Source organism: Urocitellus parryii, chromosome 7 (genome assembly GCF_045843805.1).
Source record: "Urocitellus parryii isolate mUroPar1 chromosome 7, mUroPar1.hap1, whole genome shotgun sequence".
In the NCBI taxonomy this organism is placed as follows: domain Eukaryota; kingdom Metazoa; phylum Chordata; class Mammalia; order Rodentia; family Sciuridae; genus Urocitellus; species Urocitellus parryii.
The window spans coordinates 33,261,554-33,288,903 of NC_135537.1; the positions used below are offsets into that span (position 1 = coordinate 33,261,554).

At 33.3% G+C, this 27,350-nt stretch overlaps 1 protein-coding gene across 37 annotated transcripts in view; it reads right to left on the minus strand.

Annotated features, from left to right (window-relative positions):
* The window catches only part of Rims2 (regulating synaptic membrane exocytosis 2), a 586,271-nt gene that overhangs the window by 265,762 nt on the left and 293,159 nt on the right, over window positions 1-27,350 (minus strand). For 27 of the 37 annotated variants that reach the window (XM_077801051.1, XM_077801046.1, XM_077801031.1 and 24 more), the window contains 6 exons: window positions 17,189-17,256; window positions 15,269-15,388; window positions 13,094-13,193; window positions 11,950-12,073; window positions 3,584-3,630; window positions 2,156-2,268 (listed from right to left, as the gene is read on the minus strand). In XM_077801051.1, the coding sequence (XP_077657177.1) occupies window positions 2,156-2,268; window positions 3,584-3,630; window positions 11,950-12,073; window positions 13,094-13,193; window positions 15,269-15,388; window positions 17,189-17,256 (572 nt within the window). Of the gene's footprint in view, window positions 1-2,155; window positions 2,269-3,583; window positions 3,631-11,949; window positions 12,074-13,093; window positions 13,194-15,268; window positions 15,389-16,861; window positions 17,071-17,188; window positions 17,257-27,350 lie in introns of all 37 variants that reach the window. The other 10 variants (XM_077801030.1, XM_077801026.1, XM_077801047.1 and 7 more) reach the window with 1 other exon arrangement.

Below are 27,350 nucleotides of genomic sequence, written 5' to 3' on the forward strand. Positions count from 1 at the left end.
TTATAATTAATATCTTTTATATACAGGGATGTGGTGTGTGTATGTGTAATTTCAAAACATATGCAATTGAAGTTTCACAAATATCATGCTAGAGCATATTCCTTCCAATTCGTAAGAAAATGAGAAAATGGGATACACATTAAATTTTAATTATGTGGATTTAAACCAACATCATTTGTAAATCTAAAATTCTTTATATCATTGTACATACATTTAGAGATGAAACTTTTGGTTTTATATTGTTCCAAATATTTAGCAGCCTCGCCTTCATACCATATTAATTTTGAACCATAAGGACAATTAGCTACCTTTGAAACTGTCTGAATCTCTGCCCTATGCTCCTAACCTTACCCTCCTACTCCAATTTGTATACGAACATAGGAGAAAACATATTCTTATTATGAAAATTCAATTTTTGCTCCTCCCTCAACCAACTCAAGCTAATTACACACATAGACACATAAACACACACACACACACAAACACACACATACACACAAACACACACATACACACACAGATTTACTTATGGACTAGAATCATCTAACATAACCCACCCAAATATTATTTAAAGATGACCTATTTAAACGGAGTCATAATAAAATACAATACCTAACCCACTAATGTTTTCTAAGATGGTAGAAAAAACACATAAATTTGTTGTAACTATACATGTTAATACATGTAAGACAATAAGTAGAAACTTATTCTAGAGAATGGAAAAAAGACCATGGTGCTCAAATGAAAAAGTTAAGTCTACTTATAAAAGAGAAAAGAAAATAATAAAGGGAAGAAGCTTATTTTAGTGAGACACACAAAATCTCCTAACAGTATTCCTTATTCTTTCTTGCATAATTTTTCTGTTATTATCAGCTTTGTGATCAAAATAGTTCCAGAAGAGACATGTCTAATAACTTCTTCAATAATTTTAAGATCATAATTTTTATTTTTATTATCTTCCCACATTTCCTTTTAATTAAATGAAAATGCTTCAGAAAAATCAAAGACTATACCATCCCCCACTTAAAAAAAAAATGTTTTAGCTGATTTAACAAAAAGCTATTTCTGTTGCACTATATATACCAGCCCAAGATACTTTAGTTTAAACTATAATATTTTCAACCAAAATTCAATGTCTCGACTAGGGGAATCTAAATACTTTTCTAATATTCATGAAACTTCAAGTTAACTAAACATCAACATTAAGGACAATAAAACTGAATAAATATACTAAAATGTTCTAACAACTGAAAAATAATAAAAAGTGAGGACTTAAATTTGCAAAACTCTTCTAATATGGATATAGCATAAAATGTGTTATTGAACTTTTATCTTTTGATCAGAAAATGAACAAAGGAAAGATCACATAATGTGAAATTACCTAGCATATTCAAGAAATTTACTATATGTCTCCCCAATATTTGGTTTTCTTTGTTGACAAAGAAAATCTCCAGTATCCTTGTATTTCAGAGCAATATTTAAAAATCCAATCATTATTATGATATTCGAGCCAAATTTCATCTTTGTGGAGGAGAATTCCAGGGATTGATATCAGGGGCACTCAAGCTCTGAGCCATATCCTCAGCATTTTTCTGTATTTTATTAGAGTCAGGATTTCACTGAGTTGCTTAGCACCTCACTTTTGCTGAGGCTGGCTTTAAACTTGGGATCCTTGTGCCTCAGCCTCTCAAACCACTGGGATTATAGGCATGTGCCACCGTACCCAGAAAGCCCCAAATTTCCTTAAGATTGAAAGTAGGGAAGAATATATATATATGAAGCTACTTTTATCTTAAGTAGTACCTTTGTACAGCACAACATTTATTTCTCTTAAAAATTTTGACAATTTATAGTCATTTTAAAATATAGAGCAAAAATCATAACCTGAGTTTTAGAATAATTATTAAGAAAAAAAATAGGTAGTGTCTTCACAAAATCTGTCAATAATTACACAAAACATAATTTTAATAGAGAAGGCACTATGAAGATTATTCAAAATTGAATTTCAATTAGTTAAAATTAATAACAATGAGAACAATGGTGGTTAAATTACAATTATGCTCTAGGAAAAACTTGGCTTACAAAAACCTAACATATCATATTTTAAAAACAATATAATATTCCACAAAGAAAAATTAATTTATTGACTACATACTGAAAGTTGTCCAGATAAGAACTGTGGAACATCCCTCAACATGCCAGGGCTCATGGGAGAGGTAACGGAAATAGAAGGCCGATCCATTTTTTGAGATTCAAATGAGCTAGAACCTGAAATGATACATAAGGAATAATAAAAATGGCTCCTCTTACTTTTTAAGAATCTTTAGGATATATTGTTGAAATGTCATTTTATGTTACAAGTAAACTTACAGGTTTTGCTTTTGCATATAAAAATATACTTATTCTGTTATGTGCACTATACTCATATCTTACAATAAGATAATAAAATGTTCATAATAGAAATGGAAAAATAATCAAAACATCAATCAATAAAGCAACTTATAGAGAGTCTAAACTTTAAATGCTAAGAAAATAAGTACCAGACTATCCCAGAATTATTAAGTGTTTCCAGTAGGTGATATTTAAACTATCTCTTGAAGAATCTAATAAATTACACTGACAGAAAGGAAAAGCCAAAGTCTCCACAGTGACTTACAAAACATGCATTTCTGCTGCCCTTTTCTCCAATTCTGGTATCCTCTTTCTACCATTCTCCCCCTTGCTTATTCCAATTAGTCACAATGGCCTTGTTAAGTTTCCTTAAATGCACCTTAGGCTTTCCTGCCATACAGCTAATGCTATGTCTGGTTTCTGTACCTGAAAAAAATTTCCCTCAGGTAACCACTCTTTCAAATTTTTGCTTTAATCTTTTTCCTCAATTTGGTCTATCTGATTGATGTATCTCAAATTGCAACTGTCCTCCTCTCTCCCAGTATGCCATAATCAATCAAGAACCTTAGTTCCTCGGGAAAAAATTCATATGTTTAACATTAACACACTCGTAAATAAGAAATAAAAAGTACACATTTGAAATTATTTAAATTTGTATATTTATTGTCCCAATACTGCTTTATTGCTGAAACAGAAAAATTATTCTGTTTTCCACAAATGTAGATTAGAATCAATGTAATTATTCACTTATTCACTAGTTTTTCCCAAACATTCTTCTTCTATTTACTGAGGGTGAGCCTACAAAGAGTAATTTTAAAATTGAGGAAAATGTTGGGGATGAAACAGTTGGGAGCAATTGGTATATTTATGATTTTTTTAATTGGGAAAATGGATTCATAGATACATTGTATGCCAAAAGTTCCTAATTGTACACCTTCATTCAATCAGTTTATTATGATACAACTTAATAAAGCTATCTAAAATCCACATTATTAAAACTAATCTTATTATAAAATTTTATACTTTTCCTCACAGTGATATGAATGATACTAAATTTTCTATCTTCATATGATTGTATACTTGATAACAATACCATTATATTTTTTACTTTGTATTAATAGACAAAATACTTTATCTGACCTTGATAAGTGACATTATTAATAACATTTCTTCTAGTAAAAATAAAACTTACTGGACTCCAGTTGTGCATGTGTGCTATCAGGTATTCTAGGTATATCTCTGAAATGATAGAAAAAGAAAACAACTGTTTCAATAATTAATGTTATGGCTATATTAATCAGTATCTACTTATATAATAATTGGACACTGTAAAACAAAAACCTGTGTGTTGAGTTATTATATGAATAAGAAATAAAAAAGTCTTTTTTGCTAATAAATGGTTTGGACTAATGCCAAATGTTTAAAAGAAATCAAAATGCATATGCCTATAAAGGTGCCCACATGGCGGGTGCAGAAGTTAAGTCCTGCAGACGCCAGCCGCCTTTGCAACCCGCGGGAACCCTGAGCGGCTTAGCCCGCCCCGCCCAAACTGGCGGGTGCAGAAGTTAAGTCCTGCAGACGCCAACCACCTTTGCAACCCGCGGGATCCCTGGGCAGCTTGGCCCGCCCCGCCCGAACCGGCGGCGGGTGCAGAAGTTAAGTCCTGCGGACGCCAACCGCCTTTGCAACCAGCGGGATCCCTGAGCGGCTTGGCCCGCCCCGCCCGAACCGGCAGCGGGTGCTGAAGTTAAGTCCTGCAGACGCCAGCCACCTTTGCAACCCGGGGGATCCCGGAGTGGCTTGGCCCGCCCCGCCTGAACCGGCAGTCCTCCGCCATCCGGGCTCCCCCGGGAGGCCCAGCTCTCGCCCTGGGAGAAGCGGCCCCACCCGCCCGGGTCCCAACCACGCGACCGCAGCGACTTGGCGATAAAGGTGCCCCCGCAGCGGGTGCAGGAGTTAAGTCCTGCTGATACCAGCCGCGTTTGCAAGCCGCCGGCACCCAGTGCGGCTTGGCCCACCCCGCCTGAACCGGCAGTCGGCCTCCACCATCCGGGCTCCCCCGGGAGGCCTAGCTCTCGCTCCGGGAGCAGCCCCCTGCAAGCTAGGCGAACCTTTGACCCATCGGGAGGTTAGGCCCAGCAACCTGCGGAGTGATAGAGGTGGCCCTCGTGCCTGCTGGGTAGGCGGACCTTTGACCGACCAGCAGAGCAGACCTAGGGCCTGCCAGCGTGGTAGACGGATCACACCAATTGGAGGAGGATCACAGCCACTACATGCCCTGCAAGGGTGATTATTCAACTATACAAGAGCAATATAAATAAATAGAGGGAAAATTTCAAAACACAACAGTTTCACCAAGCAGAAAGAAACGCCAGCAGTATGAAAAGACAAGGAAAGAAAGGACCACAGGCAATGCAGGTCAACTCAACTTTAGAAGAGGTAATAGGTGCAACAGATGGAATGTCAGATAGAGAGATCAGGATATACATGCTTCAGATGATCTGGAGTCTCAAGGAAGACATGAGACAGCAAAATCAGATAATGAAAGATCACATTGACAAACAAATCCAGGAAGTAAAAGATCAATTTCACAGGGAGATAGAGGAAATAAAAAACAAACAAATAGAAATACTAGAATTGCAGGAAAAAATAAACCAACTTAAAAACTCAATTGAGAATACTACCAGCAGAGTAGATCACTTAGAAGAGAGAACATCAGACAATGAAGACAAAGTATTTCAACTGGAAAAGAACATAGACAGCTCAGCAAGTCTGCTAAGAAACCATGAACAGAACATCCAAGAAATATGGGACAATATCAAAAGACCAAATTTAAGAGTCATTGGGATACAGGAAGGCACAGAGCTCCAAACCAGAGGAATACACAGCCTATTCAATGAAATAATATGAGAAAACTTCCCAGACTTGAAGAATGAGACAGAATCCCAAATCCTAGAAGCCTACAGGACGCCGAATGTACAAAACCATAAGAGATCCACACCTAGACACATTATAGTGAAGATGTCCAACATACAGAATAAGGAAAGAATTTTAAAAGCTACAAGGGAAAGGAAGCAGATTACATTTAGGGGTAAACCAATCAGGATAACAGCTGATCTCTCAACACAGACTCTGAAAGCTAGAAGATCCTGGAATAACATATTTCAAACACTGAAAGAAAATGGGTTCCAACCAAGAATCGTGTATCCGGCAAAATTAAGCTTCAGGTTAGAAGATGAAATTAAAACCTTCCATGATAAACAAAAGTTAAAAGAATTCGCAGCTAGAAAACCATCTCTTCAAAAAATCCTTGGCAAAACATTGCAGGAAGAGGAAATGGAAAATAACATTGAAAACCAACAATGGGAGGTAGGACAGTAAAGGGGGGAAAGTAGTCAAAGAGGATAACAAATCAGGTTTAGTAACATCAACAAACAAATATGGATAGAAGTACAAACCATGTCTCAATAATAACCCTAAATGTCAATGGCTTAAACTCACCAATTAAGAGACACAGGCTAGTAGAATGGATCACAAAACAAGACCCAACAATATGCTGTCTACAGGAGACGCATCTGATAGAAAAAGATATCCATAGACTGAAGGTGAAAGGTTGGGAAAAATCATACCACTCATATGGACAGCGGAAACAAGCAGGCGTGTCCATACTCATATCTAATAAAATAGATTTGAAGCCAAAGCTAATCAAAAGGGATAAAGAAGGACACTTCATACTGCTCAAGGGAACCATAAACCAACAAGACATAACAATCATAAATATATATGCCCCAAATAATGGTGCAGCGGTGTTCATCAAGCAAACTCTTCTCAAGTTCAAGAGTCTGATAGACCACCATACAATCATCATGGGAGACTTCAACACACCTCTCTCACCACTGGACAGATCTTCCAAACAAAAGTTAAACAAGGAAACTATAGAACTCAACAACACAATTAATAACCTAGACTTAATTGACATATATAGACTTTACCACCCAACATCAAGTAGTTACACTTTTTTTTCAGCAGCACATGGAACCTTCTCAAAAATAGACCATATATTATGTCACAGGGCAACTCTTAGACAATATAAAGGGGTAGAGATAATACCATGCATCTTATCTGATCATAATGGAATGAAACTGAAAATCAATGATAAAAGAAGAAAGGAAAAATCAAGCATCACTTGGAGAATGAACAACAGGTTGCTGAGTGACATATGGGTTATTGAAGACATCAAGGAGGAAATTAAAAAAATTCCTAGAGTTAAATGAAAACACGGACACAACATATCGGAATCTATGGGACACATTGAAAGCAGTCCTAAGAGGAAAATTCATTGCTTGGAGTTCATTCCTCAAAAAAAGAAAAAACCAACAAATAAATGATCTCATACTTCATCTCAAAATCCTAGAAAAAGAGGAGCAAAACAACAGCAAAAGAAGTAGAAGGCAAGAAATAATCAAAATCAGAGCTGAAATTAATGAAATTGAAACAAAAGAAACAATTGAAAAAATTGACAAAACTAAAAGCTGGTTCTTTGAAAAAATAAATAAAATTGACAGACCCTTAGCCATGCTAACGAAGAGAAGAAGAGAGAGAACCCAGATTACTAGCATACGGGATGAAAAAGGCAATATCACAACAGACACTTCAGAAATACAGAAGATAATCAGAGACTATTTTGAAGCCTTATACTCCAATAAAATAGAAGATAGTGAAGGCATAGATAACTTCCTTAAGTCTTACGATCTGCCCAGATTGAACCAGGAGGATATAGACAACCTAAACAGACCAATAACAATAGAAGAAATAGAAGAAACCATCAAAAGACTACCAACTAAGAAAAGCCCAGGACCGGATGGGTATACAGCAGAGTTTTACAAAAGCTTTAAAGAGGAACTAACACCAATACTTTTCAAGCTATTTCAGGAAATAGAAAAAGAGGGAGAACTTCCAAATTCATTCTACGAGGCCAACATCACCCTGATTCCGAAACCAGACAAAGACACTTCAAAGAAAGAAAACTACAGACCAATATCTCTAATGAACCTTGACGCAAAAATTCTCAATAAAATTCTGGCGAACCGGATTCAAATACATATCAAAAAAATTATACACCATGATCAAGTAGGATTCATCCATGGGATGCAAGGCTGGTTCAATATACGGAAATCAATAAATGTTATCCACCACATCAATAGACTAAAAAATAAGAACCATATGATAGTCTCGATAGACGCAGAAAAAGCATTCGACAAAGTACAGCATCCCTTTATGTTCAAAACTCTAGAAAAATTAGGGATAACAGGATCATACCTCAACATTGTAAAAGCAATATATGATAAGCCACAGGCCAGCATCATTCTGAATGGAGAAAAATTGAAAGCATTCCCTCTAAGATCTGGTACAAGACAGGGATGCCCTCTCTCACCACTTCTGTTCAACATAGTCCTTGAAACACTGGCCAGAGCAATTAGGCAGACGAAAGAAATTAAAGGCATAAAAATAGATAAAGAAGAACTTAAATTATCACTATTTGCAGATGATATGATCCTATACCTAGCAGACCCAAAAGGGTCTACAAAGAAGCTATTAGAGCTAATAAATGAATTCAGCAAAGTGGCAGGATATAAGATCAACACGCATAAATCAAAGGCATTCCTGTATATCAGCGACAAATCCTCTGAAACGGAAATGAGGACAACTACTCCATTCACAATATCCCCCAAAAAAATAAAATTCTTGGGAATCAACCTAACAAAAGAGGTGAAAGATTTATACAATGAAAATTACAGAACCCTAAAGAAAGACATAGAAGAAGACCTTAGAAGATGGAAAAATATACCCTGCTCATGGATAGGCAGAACTAACATCATCAAAATGGCGATATTACCAAAAGTCCTATATAAGTTCAATGCAATGCCAATCAAAATCCCGACAGCATATCTTATAGAAATCGATAAAAGAATCATGAAATTCATATGGAATAATAAAAGACCCAGAATAGCAAAAACAATACTAAGCAGGAAGTGTGAATCAGGCGGTATAGCGATACCAGACTTCAAACTATACTACAGAGCAATAGTAACGAAAACAGCATGGTACTGGTACCAAAACAGGCGGGTGGACCAATGGTACAGAATAGAGGACACAGTAACCAATCCACAAAACTACAACTGTCTTATATTTGATAAAGGGGCTAAAAGCATGCAATGGAGGAAGGATAGCATCTTCAACAAATGGTGCTGGGAAAACTGGAAATCCATTTGCATCAAAATGAATCTGAATCCCTATCTCTCGCCTTGCACAAAAGTTAACTCAAAATGGATCAAGGAGCTTGATATTAAATCAGAGACACGGCATCTGATAGAAGAAAAAGTTGGTTATGATCTACATACTGTGGGAGCAGGCTCCAAATTCCTCAATAGGACACCCATAGTGCAAGAGTTAACAACTAGAATCAACAAATGGGACTTACTCAAACTAAAAAGTTTTTTCTCAGCAAAAGAAACAATAAGAGAGATAAACAGGGAGCCTACATCCTGGGAACAAATCTTTACTCCACACACTTCAGATAGAGCCCTAATAACCAGAATATATAAAGAACTCAAAAAATTAGACAATAAGACAACAAGTAACCCAATCAATAAATGGGCAAAGGACCTGAACAGACACTTCTCAGAAGAGGACATACAATCAATCAATAAGTACATGAAAAAATGCTCACCATCGCTAGCAGTCAGAGAAATGCAAATCAAAACTACCCTAAGATACCATCTCACTCCAGTAAGATTGGCAGCCATTAGGAAGTCAAACAACAATAAGTGCTGGAGAGGATGCAGGGAAAAGGGCACTCTTGTTCATTGCTGGTGGGACTGCAAATTGGTGCAGCCAATTTGGAAAGCAGTATGGAGAGTTCTTGGAAAGCTGGGAATGGAACCACCATTTGACCCAGCTATTCCCCTTCTCGGTCTATTCCCTAAAGACCTAATAAGAGCATGCTACAGGGACACTGCTACATCGATGTTCATAGCAGCACAATTCACGATAGCAAGATTGTGGAATCAGCCTAGATGCCCTTCAATAGATGAATGGATTAAAAAAATGTGGCATTTATACACAATGGAGTATTACTCTGCATTTAAAAATGACAAAATCATAGAATTTGGAGGGAAATGGATGGCATTAGAGCAGATTATGCTAAGTGAAGCTAGTCAATCTTTAAAAAACAAATACCAAATGACTCCTCTGATATAAGGGGAGGAAACAAGGACAGGGTAGGGACGAAGAGCTTGAGACGAAGATTTTCATTAACAGGGTTGAGAGGTGGGAGGGAAAGGAAACGAGAAGGGGAATCGCATGGAAATGGAAGGCGATCCTCAGGGTTATACAAAATGACATATAAGAGGAAAGGAGGGGTAAGACAAGATAATTCAAATGGAAGAAGTGATTTACAGTAGAAGGGGTAGAGAGAGAAAAGGGGAGGGGAGGGGAGGGGAGGGGGGATAGTAGAGAATAATTTAGACAGCAGAATACATCAGACACTAGAAAGGCAATATGTCAATCAATGGAAGGGTAACTGATGTGATGCAGCAATCTGTATACGGGATAAAATTGGGAGTTCATAACTCATTTGAATCAAACTGTGAAATATGATGTATGAGGAACTATGTAATGTTTTGAACGACCAACAATAAAAAAAAATGCATATGCCTTTGTAGATTTATAAAAACCTATCTGTTATCTTCTTTGTGACTCACTACATAAATTACTCACTCTAAAAAACTGTTGTATTCAACAAGGTAAGTTTCACAGATACATTTTAATTCTATTCTAGTCTTTATTTTTACCTTCTGTCTAAATCAATAACATTGAAGCTAAAAATATCACCAAAACAAAAATTAGATATTCAGATTGTAGTTAAAAAATAAATGTAATAATGGCAAACATGTTTCTTACTGGGACATTCAAAGTTACCTTTTCAGTATAAGCACACTAAAAATGCATATACTTATTGATGGGAAGATTATATATCAGAATAAAAAGAATAAATTATTTGAACATTTAACAAAAATATTATTTAAGAGCACTTTAACACCAAGAAATATATTTGATTAATGCACTAAGCAAATAACTGCAATTTTACCACATTAAAAAACTATGTATGGACAAATAAAAAATAGGTACAATTTCATGTGCTAAATTCATTACTTTGAAAGGAACATTTCAATAAAACTAAGTTACCAATCTAAATCATTTTCTCTATCATAGAAAGAGATCAAAATAATACAGTCCAACCATTTCCTAAATGAGTAAAAATGGGGCACTCATGTTCTACAACAAAAGAATTTCTGTAGCCTCCACTCTGGATTGCTCTCTCCCAAATATGCATTTAATAATTCACTGTCATTTTATATAATATTCTATTGCTTTTATTTTGACATACATATGCCAGAGGTATAATCTTTTACATTTGCCTAGAATATAAGCTTCTCCAGAGGTAATAATGTTGTGATATTTAATGAGAAATTCTTATAATTCTAGTTGAAGAATGATATTTATTGACAACTTTTGGAAATCGCCTATTTAATCCATAGGCAATAAATTACATATCAAAGAATACTTTGATATTTGTCTATTTTCAGTTCTTTTAATCACCATTCCTTAAAGAGAGTGTTTTCCTTAAACATGTTCCTGCATCTGAGAATTATATCCCCCTTAGTTATTTTTTTTTCCTGGATTGAAATCTGCATTTTGAAAAAAATATATATTTAAAATTTCTAGACTATAGATTGTCATTTTTACAGTGTAGAAAACTATAGTTGTGAAACTTAACCTTAAAAATTGTTACCATAGTCTACTTCTCTTATAAATGAATATAGACATCCATTTAGTTGCTAAGATAATCAAAATAAAAGGCATCTGTAATGGTTTGAGTATGAGGTGTACCCTCAAGAGCTCCTATGCTAATGCAAAACATTCAGAGGTACAATTATGAGAGCTGTAACCTAATTACTTCATCCCAATTTGAATACACTAACTACTGGTAAGAATAGACAAGGAGGGTGTGGCTAAAGCAGGTTGGTTACCAGAGGAAGTGCCCTAAAAGGGTTCATCTTTCCTGAAGTCCCTTTCCCTCCCTCTCTCCCTTTCTCTCTGTTTCCTGGCCACCAGGAGCAGATAGCACTCCTCCCTCCATGCCCTGCTGCCTTGGATGTTCTGCCTCACTTTGGACCCAAAGTAATTTGGCAGGCAATGGACTGAACATCTGAAACTGTGAGCCAAAATAAACTAAGTTGTTCTTGTTGGGTATTTTGATCAGTTATAAAAAGCCAACTAACACAACATTTATTTTTTTTCTTTTGTAATAAACTGTATAGTCTATCACAATCAGATGAAGTGATGATTTTTACTGAGATGTCTTTGGCAAAGAAAAGGAAAAGTGATTGTCTTAGAAATAATTTATTTTCATAAAGCAGAATGACATTTTGCATTGGTACAATATGAATTACCTAACAGTAGTCTACACAAAGTCAAGTACTGAAACCAACTTACCCAATAGGCCGAGAAACAACAAGCTCCACTTGTGGTTCAGGTTTGGATTCTAAAATGATGTTGTATACTTCCTCAAATGTTGCTCCTTGCAATAACCTTCCATTCCATTCTAATACTTCATCACCTACAGTATCAGTAATAATAATCTCAGAAAAAAAAAACCTAAGCCCCAAAAAAGTACTCAAAACAAAATCAACCTTTAAAGTTCAATGAACACTACAGAATAAAATCAGCACTGTGGAATAAAACCCACACTAAAAATAATCCCAATGGCATAAAATTTAACAGTCATGTTAATATACTTCACCAAAAGGATATAGTCAGAAGGAAAAAAAGTACACAAAAGTTATCATTTTTTTATTTGTTATGGAAATTTTAATTGTCGACAACAATCAAAATCAATTGTCTCTTTAAAGGTTTTATGACTCTATACTGTGTGTGTGTGCACACACACACGCTCGAGTTCACATAATCAAGTTCTCTGTTTTCTTTAATGGGTTTCCCTTGTTGAAACTCTTTTGTAAAAATCTTAATAATTACCATTTTATCAAATCCTCTTTAAGGCACTCAAGGATTTCTCCAAGAGTATGAAGTGACATATAGTAACACATTTTAGAAAACAAAGCATTTATCTATGAACTAGTTTTCCAAACTAAGTTGGAATTTTTTTCCAGAGAAAAATCAGGCTATGGGAAACAAAATAAATTATTATTACATATTGATTAGAATATCCACCAGCAAAAAAAAATCAGTAAACATAAAAATTCTTTTTTGAATCATATTAGATTAAACTTTCCATTCATTAGTAAAGCTGTATATCTAAGTGAAATGAGCCCTTTCTCATTGGTCAAATCAGTTCTAAATGAGGACAACTTTTTCTTAACTATTCATAATGAACTCTTTTTTTTTTTTTTGGTGATACTGGAGATTGAACAGAGTGATTTGCTACCACTGAGCCACATCCCCAGCCCCTCTCCCCTTTTATTATTATTTTTTATTTTGAAACATTAAGTTGCTGAGACTGGCCTTGAACTTGCAATTCTCTTGCCTCAATCAACTGAGTAGCTGGAAATACAGGTGGGCACCACTGTGCCCAGTGAAGATTTAATATTTTAAATATAAATAACCAATAGAAGAAACGTACCTGGTCTAAGATGTCCTACAGTATCAGCTAAACTTCCTTTTTTGACTTTGGTAATAAATGCACAGAGCCGACCTGATTCAGTCATCTTTCCTCCTACAACCTGTTTAAAAGAGGAACGCACTAAAGTTGTCATATTGTTAAAGTGAACATACTTGAAAATTCAAGTTAAAAATATTTGGAACAATTTGCAGCTTCTATAACAAATTTAATGTGTTGAAAATAATTTCTTAAATAATTCAGCATTGCTATTAGGAAGTTAAAATATTCCCTAAGAACTAACTCCTTTTACATACTCCAAATATGCTACAATTTAATTTATTATCTGTTAAAATGTCATATACCTTTAAAAATAACAACCATTTACAAGTTTTGTCCTTATGATAATTCTTACTTTTGTAATTTCTCAAAACATGTTGTCATAGTACTATATAATTATATTAAAATTTCTTTTTATAAATTTAAAATATTACAATACATATATTGTTACTTTTACTTGATTATGATCTGCTACAAAATTTTCATTAGTACGTATTTAGGCATGATGATTATGTAAATAATGATGATGGATCTTTCTTGGGAAAATAACAAGGTATACTTAATTTTATCAAAAGCAATGTAAACTTGCAGACCATTTGCAGCCCACTTTTTCTAAAAATGTTAAGAATAATGCTATGGAAGCATAAGTGTACCTGTAAGATACTAGCTGGCCTCTTACAAAATTAATGTTTTGCTTCTCATCAACTGCCATTTAACCAATATATTAACTTCATAGCAGATAAAGCAAATGAAACTAACAAAAGTCAACAACTAAATAGTTTTTTCTCTTCATTATTGGGTGAAAGATATTTAAATTTAAAACTCACTGATTTATTTTATTCCATGTATTTATTCCATAATTACAGTCAGCTGCAATTCAGTTAATACTTATTTAGTCCTATATTTCAAAATTAAATATAGATGTCTTGTGGGCTTACAAACTCATGTAAATTTTTTTAAAAATTTGACTTATCAAACTTTAACAGTAATAATTAATTATGCTATCTACAGTTATTATTAGTAGTATTATTGAAATCTTATGGTATGTCAGATACTGTACTAAATGCTTACATACTGCTTCAATAAATTTTATTTTAACAATCTAATAAATAGCATTATCAGCACTGGAAAAATGAGGAATCTAAGACTAAGAGTAATTGCCAATATTATGTAGCTAGCAACTGCTATCACTGAAATTTAAGCCAAGACTGCCTAACCTCTATACCACACTGCTCTAACACTATACTGGGCAGATGGGGATTTAAATCCCACCATTGTCATCATCTTGTGATCATAGATAAATTATGACACCTCTATAAGCTTGTTTCTCATCTGTTCTAAGTGCTGAATTAGCTGACAGATGTTAAATGCTCAGATGAATGCCAGTCACACAGCAGCCACCCATAAATGTAACTTGCCCAATTCCACCTATATCCAAATTTTTCTAGTATCTGTTATTATTTATATTCTATAGTACAACTTCTACAGTAATGGCTTAACTCTAAAAATTTACTTGGGTTTCATTTCAGCTTTTAATTGTCTATATTAGATGCATAAAATCAAATTGCTTATTCATTTACCAAGTAATTCCCTGCTATTTAACAGTCAAATATAAAGCAATACTCATATTTAATTTCCTAACATAATTATTTTTGTGCTTCCAGACTTTCAACAGGATTCTCTCATAAACACACATACACATGCACATAACTTTACTACATTAATACAAAATCATATTCCTGAATACTATACATATTACATTTCCCTATTCTGTATATAGAGTACCTAAATAAAATTATCATTTTAATATAAGATAAACACAGATATAGACTTAAAGAGCAAAATGTAAAGGTAAAATAAGTTTGATCATTGTATGTAAGACTCAAATTTATTCTAATCAGATAGTATCATTGTCTTTCAAAATTATATACATGAGTATTATTGTGGAATAATTGCAACTTCTTAAATAATACTTGGAAAATAAAAACTTTGGGATAATGAGTGACAGTATTTGAGGAATCTTGAAAATGTGTATGGGGGGAACTCCCTTAAATTTGTATGGATTGAAAGTTATTATATTTTTCCTGATAAATCTGTAAAGGAGTATAGAGCCAAAATCTCACACATTTTATTACATACCTTTAAACCAAGCATTGCTCCTGAGTCTCGAGGTACACTTCCATCTTTTAGTCGCTTATTTAATAAAATACGACCAATTAGGCGATCTCCATCTTTAGATGGTTGCCAGGTCACAGGATGCTGACATATTGCATCAACAAATAAGAAAAATTAATGTTCTTTTATAACAAATTATCTCTAATTGTACAATCTAAGTTCAGAACTCTAACCCTTTATGATTACACAAACCAATTTACATTCCAAAACCGACGAGAAAAGTTTACTATCTTACCCTTGCAATCTCAATTTTGTAATAGAGATTTTTTTGCAAAATTCAATTTTGCTGAATTCTTAAGGTTCTCTGAAACAATACTGAAGTAATATAGCTCTACAAAATGTGGAAAAACTTTTAAAATCTTTAACATTTCTATATGCTGAAGATTAACTAAAAATTAACAGGCTGAAATTTTATGCAGTTGAATCCATTTAAAAATGAGAATTTCTTCTTAAAACACTTTTGAAACAGATTTTAAAAGACTGTATTACAATAAAATTAAAAGTTTATATCTTATTAAAACATAAAATCTAAAGCCATAATAAAGGTTTTCTTGAATAAGCTTCTTGATTAAAATTCTTAAAAAATACACAAGCTCCAATAACTTTCCAACTGATTTGATTTTGCATAAGAGAAACAGCCTTCATTCAAAGATTGTATTTCTCACTTCATGGAAGTTCACTGATTCTTTCAAGTCTTTGGCCTATCTAGTAAATTACCTTTAGTAGATAATTCAATGGTATCCATTGCTAAGTAACCTTGAAAACATTAGTAGTTTATTTCTCTCAATGCAGAACTAAGGCCTCTACAAATAATGATCCAGTTCATTATGAATGACAGGGTAAATATCAAAGTAAATGATTTGTGTAATCATAGTATTTTCACAGTCACCTAAAATAGCATGCATATCTTCATGCAAAATTTAGCAGGCAAAACACAAGTTCCATTCAATCACATCTATATGGTAAAAGATTTCAAAAGTTTCACTATACTAAAAGCAAAAATAATAAATATCAAAGCAGATGGCAATGGCTCTAATACTAATTAATAATACATTAAAATGCTGTATTGATAAAACAAAAGAGCAAAATGACAGTGAAAGGGAAAAAAGAAAAACAACTTTTTCTGTGCAAATAGACCCAATTATCTGCCTTTTGCCTGGGATTCAAACTATTAAAATTTAATTTTCATCCCAAGGAAAATATATAGAAGCAATTAAATAAGCCAATCCAAACAATTGTTCATTATTTGTGGCTTATTATAACATTACAAAATTCTCTCATGCGACCATAGACAAACCATTCCTTTGTTCCTAAGTTTTATTTTCAGTTACTTATTTTTTGGTATGCTGTCAAACAATAAAAACAGCAAAGCAAGCAAGAGGTTTTTTTTGGTTGGTTTGTTTGGTTTTATTTTGTTTTTCTTTTCTGCACCTTAAGAAATGCTACATTGACCCTTGAAATGCCCTGTCCTTTTAGTATGTTCTGTTTTAATGAGTGACAGAGAGCAAACGAAGACCAAATGAGCAGGTTAAAAGGCAGGCTCCACAATCTCAGTACCTTATCACTATGGCTATGCTCCTCGTTAAGGGTTGTGCTACTACAGGTATCTACCCCAGAGTCCTTAATCTGAGGTTCAGACCATTCCAAATCCTCTTCCAAAGAGTGGCCACCAAAGTACATCATTTTCTTTTGTCTCTCAGACCTGGTGTTAGAGTCCGACAAAACTGCCTGCTCACTAGTTTTTCTTTTTCCCTTTTGACTGTCCCCTACAGGTATGGGATAAAAAAAAAAAAAAATACAAAAAAGAAAACATGCAAAGGTATAAATAAAAAGGAAAAGTGAAATGATAACGGAAATTAAATAGTAAGGCTCCACATGTCTCACCAAAGACATTGGGGAAGCCTCACTGCTATGCCAAGACGTATGGTCCAACCAGTTGTAATCCATGTCTCCTGTGAGAGTCAGACAGATAAGAGTGCAGTAAAGGAGACGGCGAAAAAAAGGACAGAGATATTATAAACATATTAATCTGTGTGATCCTGTCTGGTTTCAGGAACTTTAGCACTCATTACATATACCAAGAGAAAGCTAAGTTTCCAAGTGAATAAAATTTATAGAATGCAGAATACAAAGTTTATGTACTCTGGACAGACCCTACAAAACAAAGCCCCGCAAGAAGAAAAAAAGGCTAATAATAAACAAGAATAGAAACAAAACAAAAAAAATGGATATTCTGAAAAAGACACTCTTGGCTATATCTGTTTCTTATGCTATTTTCCCCCATACTGACCTAAAGACATGAGTTTATTCTCCAAAGACTAATGATCATTAAAAAAAATTAAACGGTGGTTTGCCAATAACTACCATTTCAAAAGCCAAATAATTAAATCTTGTTCCTTGAATGTAGTATCATATTCTATATAACGGTGAAACCTCCTCAAAAATTTGAGTGTTTAAAAAATTGGTTACACAAAAGATTAAATTTATAATAGTTAAAATGAAATAAACTACTTAAATATCATGAATTACTTAATATTACTTTGAAATAACTCATCAACTTTTTTCAGAAATTGTATCCTTGTAAAAAGTAAATTTTTAAAAAAATAATTTTTTCAGATAATTTATGTAACTGGCAACTAAAAATGAAAATTCATTTTACAAATGTAATGTGTTTCTTATTTGTCATATTTGAAAGAACTTCTTTTAAGGCTGTATATAAACATATGTTTGTAAACTTTAGTTATACTTTGATTTATTTAAAAATATTTACTGCCTTCACTTTCTATTTATTGTGCTGAACTCTAGTGTGAGGGGTAAAACAAAGAAACATGCTTACAAAACATTTAAACACAATAAATCATCAGTTCAAATAGGAAAAAAACAAAATCATATGTGAAGGTATAATAAGATCTAATTGATACTCTGGAGTTACAAAACACCTCTAATGTAAACAAGTTTAGGATGAGAACAGAAAGATGTGACCTAATGGATGTAAGGAAATAGATGAAAAATGGAGGAAAGAGCATTCAAGGAAAAACTAACATAAGCTACTGCAAAAGAAAGGAAGAAACATCAGTGTGCCTAAACCAAAAAGAATGAGAGGAAGAATATCATGCTAAATAAAACTAGTAAGGCTGCACTTAACAGCTTAGATAGGTACTTCTATGCCATGTTAAAGATTATAAATTTCAATCATCGAAGGATTTTAAGCAAAATTGTGACATGATCTGATTTACGCTTTAAAGGGTATGGAGGTAAGAAGGATAGTAGAATGAATTGGACACTATTACCCTATGTGCATATATGACTACATGACCAGTATAATTCCACATCATTTACAACTAGAAGAATGAGAAGTTATACTCCATTTTTAAAAAGTTACAAACCAGGCATGGAGGTGCATGTCTGTAATCCCAACAGTTCAGGAGGCTGAGGAAGGAGGTTTTCAACTTCAAAGCCAGCCTCAGCAAAAGCGAGGCACTAAGCAATTCAGTGAGACCCTGCTTCTAAATAAAATACAAAATAGGGTTGCAGATGTGGCTCAGTGGTTTAGTACCCCTGAGTTCAATCTCCAGTTAAAAAAAAATTACATTAAATGTGAATGGTGTGTGTGTGTGTGTATATATATATATAACATATATAAACATATACTAACATATATATATATATACATATATATACTAACATATACATATATATATATATATATTATTTTTTAAGGGTAATTCTAAGTACTGTATAGAGACTAGAATGGAAGAAACCAAAAGTTAAAAGGCATTTGCAGTGGTCCCTGGGAAACATGATTATAACCTGAACAAAGGTGATGGCAATACACATGGTTAAAAGATAAACAAAAAATGAGAGGGTATTGAGGAATTTGGGGGTAGAAATACAATGCTAAAAAAGATTGAAGAGGGGCTGAAGTGGTAGAGCACTTGCCTAGCAAGTGTGAGGCACCGGGTTCAATCCTCAGCATCACATAAAACAAATAAATAAAATAAAGGTATTGTGTCCATCTACAACTAATATATACTATATGTGTGTGTGTATTCTTTTTTTTAATCAAGATTCACTCACAGGTTTCTGAACATTAACAACTGAGTCAAAGAAAAGAGAATTTATGAGATGGAGAACATAAAGAACAGCACTTTTTGTTAGGGAAAAGGAAGGAGGGATTACTCTATTTCATTGAAACTTACAGTAAGGCTTATAAATTTCAAGATACTAAAATGCATAACTACAATATTTCATTCTGGGTATATAATTGAAATGTTCATAAGTATTCAAGTAGGCATGTAGAAAGCAATTAATCAAGCTATAATAAACCTTAGAAAGCAGTTTTAATCTTGAGACACATAAACTGAAAATTATTATCTTATAGACAGGATTGAGACCATTTAGGAATAGAAAGTAAAAGAATGTGTGAAGAATACCCAGACTAACTCCAAAACTTACAGTTTGATTTAAGAAAATATTAAATTGAAAAAGAGCATGTAGAGAATGAAAGGGGGAAAGGAAGGAGATGAAGAAAAGTCTCCAAACCAAAAAGAAGAGTTTCCTAAAAGGAAAGAGAAATTGACAATATTGATAGGTTTCAACACATCAGATAAGATGAGGAAATGAAAGTCTGCATTAGATTTTGCAACATGAAGATTAGGGCAGATGTTATAAAGAATGGTTAGATAAAATGATAAAAATTAAAATCAGACTGAAATAATTGAGGAACCAAAGGAAATGAGGAAGTAGAAGATTTCTATGTGGATGTACAGTTCTCAAAGTAAAATCCCCAAAGTAGCATCATCAGCATCATCTGGAAACATTCTAGAAAAGCAAATTATTGACCATCACCCCAATGAATCAGAAACTATTAGTGGGGCTGAGCAATCTATGTTTTAACAAGGCTTCCAAATGATGACCTCAATAAAGATTGAGAGCCACTGGAGACAATTAAAAGTTTCTTTGTGAAGGAGAATGAAACTATATTATCGAACATATATAAACATATACTAACATATACTAACATATACAAAACATATACAAACTTATACAAAATACAATTTGTATATGAACCTCATTCTTTAACCTATGAAATCAGAGAAGTGCCTCTCAACCTTTTCCTGGTACAAATAATCCGAATTTTAGTACAACACACTGAAGTAAATGAAGATGACCAGCCCAGAGGATACTTATGCTCCTTCCTGGGTGGCCACTCAAAAAGCTGAGAGTCAGGGCTAGGATGGTGGCTCAGTGGTAGAGCTCTTGCCTAGCACGTAGAAAGCCCTGGGTTCAATCCTCAGCACCTCATAAAAATAAATAAAATAAAGGTATTGTGTCAAACTACAACTAAAAAAAATATTTTTTTAAAAACTCAGAGTATTTTTATCTCAGGAAATCTGTTGCCTTTTCAAAATGTGTATTGTTCCACAACAAGGCATTGATAAATCAGTGAAATAGAGAGAAAAGCAGGATAAGCCTGTAAATCAAACTCTGTATCATTTATATGAAGGTTAAAGAACTCAGCTCACAATCTTTCTTCTCCCACTTATGCTTGTGACCTACTAAAAAGGCAAAAATGTGGTTATTTTCTCTGTAAATAAACAAACTGCATAACCATTTGTAGCTAAAGCAAAACCATCTGATTGACCTTTAAAAAAGATGTCATATATGATAGGCACTGAATAAACACTTATAGTATGAATAAAAATTATTGTTGCTATAAAAATTACATAATCAATGTAAATTACATAGAAAATAATTTTAAACTACCAGGACAATTAGTGTGTAAATAATTGTATAATTATATGCATATATTATATAATAATTATATCGTATAGCTTCAAAGGGCAGAATTAAGATAATATCTTTCTTTAATACAAAAAATGTATTTCTGGGATTTCCAGTTCTAGAACAAAACTAAAACACACACACACACACACACATGAAAGGGAAATTTTAAAACTAAAAAATAATTGAAATTTAAAATAAAATGAATGGGACATACTGTAGAATGGAAAGGATAGAGGAATAACTCAATTATTGATTTTAAAGGTAGAATAACAAAACTCACCTGATCCAAAAACAGACTAAAACTAAATAAAATCACTCATTTTGAAATGCATAATAAAATAGAATGAATGGAGCCTCAAGGACCTTAGAAACTATAGCAAAAGATATCACGTTCATATCATGTGTCCCCAGAAAGAGAGGAGAAAATGAATGGGCTAAAAAGTATTCAAAGAAATAACGATTGGGAAATCTCTCAAATTTGGCAAAAGATAGAACACTTCAGATTCAAGACATCTGTAATCCCAGCAGCTCTGGAGGCTGAGGCAGGAATATGCAAGTTCAAAGCCAGCCTCAGCAAAAGCAAGGTGCTAAGGAATTCAGTGAGACCCTGTCTCTAAATAAAAATACAAAATAGGGCTGGGGATGTGGCTCAGTGGTTGAGTACCCCTGAGGTCAATCCCCAGGAGGAAGAGGAGAAGAAGAAGAAAAAGAGGAAGAGGAGGAGGAGGAGAAAGTAATAGTACTAGTAGTAGTAGTAGTAGTAATAGTAGTAGTAGTTACATAAACCAGAAGAACACAAACAAATCTGCATGAAGATATATTATTATAAAATGAAAAATAACAAAAGAAAATCTTAAAAGGAGTGAGAAAAAACACCTTACCTAATGGGAAAAAAAGTTTTTTGCATGACAGCAGATTTCTCATCAGAAACAATGGAGGTCAGAGGAAGTAGCACAATGTTTTAATTGCTGAAATAAAATGAATATTAACCTAAATTCTAAATATGAAGAAATTATCTTTCAAGAATGAAAAACATTCTCAGACAAAAGAATAAGAGAATCTGTCACCAGCAGACTTACCCTAAAAGAATAGCTAAGGGAAGTTCTGGAAACAGAAGGGAAACAAAAAAGTAGAAACCTGTAAATACCAAGAAGGAATGAAAAACATGGTAAGCAAAAATAAGTATCAATACATTAGACTGTCCTTCTCACTTGAATTTTCTAAATTATATTTGGTGTTTTAAGTACAAAGTATACATTGTCTGATGTGGGTTTTCAATATATACAAGAAAATTTTAAGATGATTCCATCATAAATAGAAAGAGAAAGAAACCTAAATACAAAGTTTCCACAATTTATATAAACTGGCTAATTGTAAACACTGTAGAAGTTAATAAGTTGTTTATTAAGTACATTACCAAGAGCAATCACCAAAATATGAAAAGAAATATACATAAAAACACTTCAGAGAAATCAAAATGCAATTCCAAAATAAAGTTCAAATAAGCTACACACAAGAAAAAGAAATCAGAAATGAAAAAGGGGAAACAAAATAAAAAAGAAATGAAAAACAACATTAAAAGTGCAGACCAATATCCGTCATGAATATAGACATGGAAATCCTTAATACGATATTAGCAAATAGAATTAGCAAATAGAATTCAGCAATATGTAAAGAGAATTACACACTATGACCACATAGGGTTTATTTCTGGACTTCAAGACTGATTCCATATTTGGAAATCAATGTTAAATGAGGAAAATCAGATAATTCTTTCCATTGATCATCAATGAAAAAAAAAACACAAAAAAATAAGGAATAGAGGGGAACTTGATCAAATGAGTAAGAGACAACAACATAAAACCCAAAGTGAAGATCTTAATGATAAAAGGTTGAATGCTTTATATGAAGAGAAATTTTATCAAAGTCAAAAAGTATAAGCACTCAAAACATCCTTCAACAGGTGAATGGCTAAAAAAACTGTTGTGAATCCACAATATGTAATGCTACTGAGTAATGAAAAGAAAAAATATGGATACTTACAAAATGGATGGATCTCAAAGGTATTATGCTGAATGGAAAAATAAAATCTCACAATGTTGTTAAGAAAATGTTTTATGAATCTATGACATTTTGAGATTTTGTTAGTGGTTGGCAGAGGTGTGGGGATAAATATAATGTCACTACAAAGAAGCAATATTTGGATGATGTTTGTGGTGATATGAAAATTCTGTATCTTTGTATCAGTGGTGGTTACATAAATCTAAATATATAAGAAAAATGTCCTCTAGGACATTACAATAATGTCCCCATGTGTGTAGTTCTGCTTTCTGAAGTTTGTTACCTGCAATCAATCATTATCAGAAAATATTAATGGAAAATTTTGGAAATAAACAATTTCCACATTTTAATTTGCTGTTCTGAGTGGTGTGATGGAATCCATATCATTCCACTTTGTCCCACCCAGGAAGTAGATCATTCTTTTGCCCAGCATATCCATTCTGTATATACTTTCTGCCCTTGGCAGTTGAAAGAGACCATACTCAAACACCTTGTATTATTAACTACTGTTATCTCTTATTGTGCTTAATTTGTAAACTAAACTTTATCATGGGTATGAATGAATAGGAAAAACAGTATTATATAAAGTTTAATATTTAATAGTATCTATGGTTTTAGAAATCGACTAGAGGTTTTGGAATCTACCCCTGCAGATAAAAGAAGACGACTGTATACAAATTACCCCAGTGTCATTTTCCTGGTTTAGATACAGGCTGTAATCATTGGAGAACACTAAGTGAAGGGTATATGCGACCTCACTATACTGTCTTTGCGATTTCCTGCAAATCTATGATTACTTCAGACAAAAAGTTGAAAAATAATGTGTTGCTGCCTTCATAGTCATTTCCCCATCAATAAAGGTATTTGAATAAAAGGCCAGAGTTAGCGCTTGTTAGCATGCTTTAGAGAAGATCAATGCTTCAAGCAAGAAATCACAGTAAAAGCACACTAAATCCTATCTAATGAGGATATTCAATGATTTTATTTACAGAAGTTAAACATATTTTAAAATGATTACCTAGCTATAAATAATCAAAAGATGCAAATCTTAGGTCTAAGATTTTTCTCCTTCACTTTTTCTCTCTTATAAAATACAAACTAACATCATTGTGTATTTGTTTATATTTTTTTAAAAGAGAGAGAGAGAATCTTTTTTTTTTGGTAGATGGACACAACACAATACCTTTATTTTTATGTGGTGCTGAGAATCGAACCCGGGTCCCACCTGTGCTAAGTGAGCGTTCTACCACTGAGCCACAAACCCAGCCCTGTGTATTTGTTTATATCTTAAACATAGTTTAGCTATTCTATTTATACTGTTTTTTTTCCTAAGTTAGTAAGACAAAAGTTTATTAACTTTTTATTTAACTGTTTTTCATAATTTTAGGCTACTAAAAGTTAAACTTAAATAGTATAAAATGGAATTCTTAAACATCCTTATTTTTAACTTAATCAAGTTAAATAAGTCAAAGAATGTGGACAGCATTTTACATCTGGGGCTATAAAACCCATGTTAAACTACTGACTCCAATCCATGCCAATTTGGTAATTGAGAAAGTCACTTAATGAATTAGATCTCATTTTCTCATATGTATGAAAAGAGATTAATTTTGATATCTCACAGTTGTTGAGATGTTTAAAAAAAATAACAGTCATGAAAGTTCCTTGCAAATTGTAGGGTCATACTAATATTGATAGTATCTTCATCTTTATTGTAATTTAAAAATAATTCTTTCATTGTAAATAGGTAGAGAAAATTCAAATATAATACTTTTATTTTTCCTCTTATTTCTCTTTTTATTAATGGAAAATATTAATGGAAATATTTCTCTTCAACTTCTCAGGATCCATATGCTGGCATACTATTGACCAACATGTAGTTCATGCAACAGAATTCTGCAAAATGTTAATAGGCTTTATTAATTTAAAGGTACTCTAGTCAAATAAATTTGTAAAACTCTTGATTTATAAATAAATAGATTTCTTGAGTGAGGGATTTTTTTTAATGTAGTTATGACAGTATTCTTTGTTAACAGGATTATATAACATAGTTTTCTACAATCTTAATTTACGCACAGAAGCTGCCTCACAGAACAAATATTCCAGGAACTAAATTTTGAGAATTAATGTTGAAACCTGCTTGATGATCAGTTTCCCTCACAGGATAGTGAGTAAAATTGGTAATATGAGTGTCTTTCCCACCCCAAGGAAAATGTGTACTATTAAAGGAAATTCAAAACCTTGCTAAAAAATAATAGTCATAATAAGAGAATATTATCCAAGGCAATGGTTTTCAAACTATGTTCCATGCAATTACTTCAGAGGCAACTACTGGAATGTGGGCAGATGACTATAAGAGGGTGCCTAGTAATACCCACTTCATGGTCCTCCTGTCTTTGTGTGGGACCTATGTCTTGTTCCTAACCAAGGTGGTAGGAAGGGATGGAATGTCACTCCCATGATATTATTAAGACTCAACCTTGCTAGTCAACTTGCTTGAGACACTCTCTTTGCTGACTTAATGAAATAAGCAGCCATAATAGAAAGCCCATGTGACAAGAAACTATACACAGACTTTAGGAATCTGGGGCAACCCCTAGAACTAAGGACATTATAATATGCATCATTAGGAAGGCAGAAGTGTTACCATTAAATGACGACAAGAATTTGATGGTAAGAACTATCCTTTCAAAAATGTTACAGTATAAAAAATTGTTTTGTGGAATCCAAAAATTATGGCATTTTATGAGGAAAAAAGGAATTATTGAGAAAAAGGAAGAGCCAGGTGCATTGATTCATGCCTGTAATCCCAGTGGCTCAGGAGGATGGGGCAGGAGGACTGCAAGTTTAAATCCAACCTCAGCAAAAGCAAGGCACTAAGCAACTCAGTGAAACTCTGTATCCAAATAAAATACAAAATATGGCTGGGGATGTGGCTCAGTGGTTGAGTGCCTCTTTAGTTCAATCCCTGGGAGGGAAGGAAGGAAGGAAGGAAGGAAGGAAGGAAGGAAGGAAGGAAGGAAGGAAGGAAGGGAGGGAGGGAGGGAGGGAGGGAAGAAGGAAGGGAGGGAGGGAAGGAAGGGGAAAGAAAGAGAAAGGAAAGAAAGAAAGAAAGAAAGAAAGAAAGAAAGAAAGAAAGAAAGAAAGAAAGAAAGAAAGAAAGAAAGAAAGAAAGAGGGAGAAATTAGAGAAAAGAATAGATAGATAAGATATAATACCTGTTGGTATATGAATATAGCAGGTATGGCTACTATAGGAATATATATATTTAGAAAATGGCAAGTAGTAGAATATTGGCAAATAACCCTTCCCAAAATCAGTAGTTGTACATTATTTCATTATATAGATCAGTAGTTCTCAAACACGAAGTCCTAACACAATTGTAAAGTGTGTCACAAGTAATGATAAAGAAAAACAGTTTATAAATTATTTAATTTTTAAAGTAAATATTAAGTTAGAATAGATTCAACTTTGCATCTAAATTAATGTCAATCTCATTTATGTGCAAGGAAATGGAAAGGAATACGGCTACTATAAATCGTCCATATCACTAGGGAAAAAATATGAGCTGAATATGACTTATGTGTCATAGTATAAAAAATGTCTGAGAATTGATTATCTTTATTAGCAATTCACAAAATTAATTTCATCAAATGTTAGAAAAAACTGTTTTGTGTAATACTGAGAGAAAAAATGCTGCCAGTTTTAACCAAAAGATGCCATTAATTATAGGATTTGTTTTAATTTCAGACATAAAAAAGCTAGAAGAAAATGTTTGGTATAGATATGATGAAATAACTATACTTCATTCATGGCAGTTACTTAAAGAGAATTATTAATCAGAAGACAAAGATCAGAATCCACCTTGTCCATGAACTGGCTTACAACTTTAGGTCAATCATTTTACAAAACAAAACATTTTGTAAAGATCCCTCTCCTCTAACATGTGATTAATAAATAATAATTAATTGAGTGAATTATTGATTAATTGAATATCTATGCATTAAAATTACTATAAAATCATCACCATCCTAAAATAATTATCCTGAATTGAGTCTTGGTTCCAGGTTTTATTTAATGGTAGTAGTGACATTTATTGACTGCTTAGTATGTGTCAGGGACTGGAATAAACACTAGGGTAGATTGGGTTTTCCTACAATGACTGAACCATTCATTACATATCCTATTCCACATACTT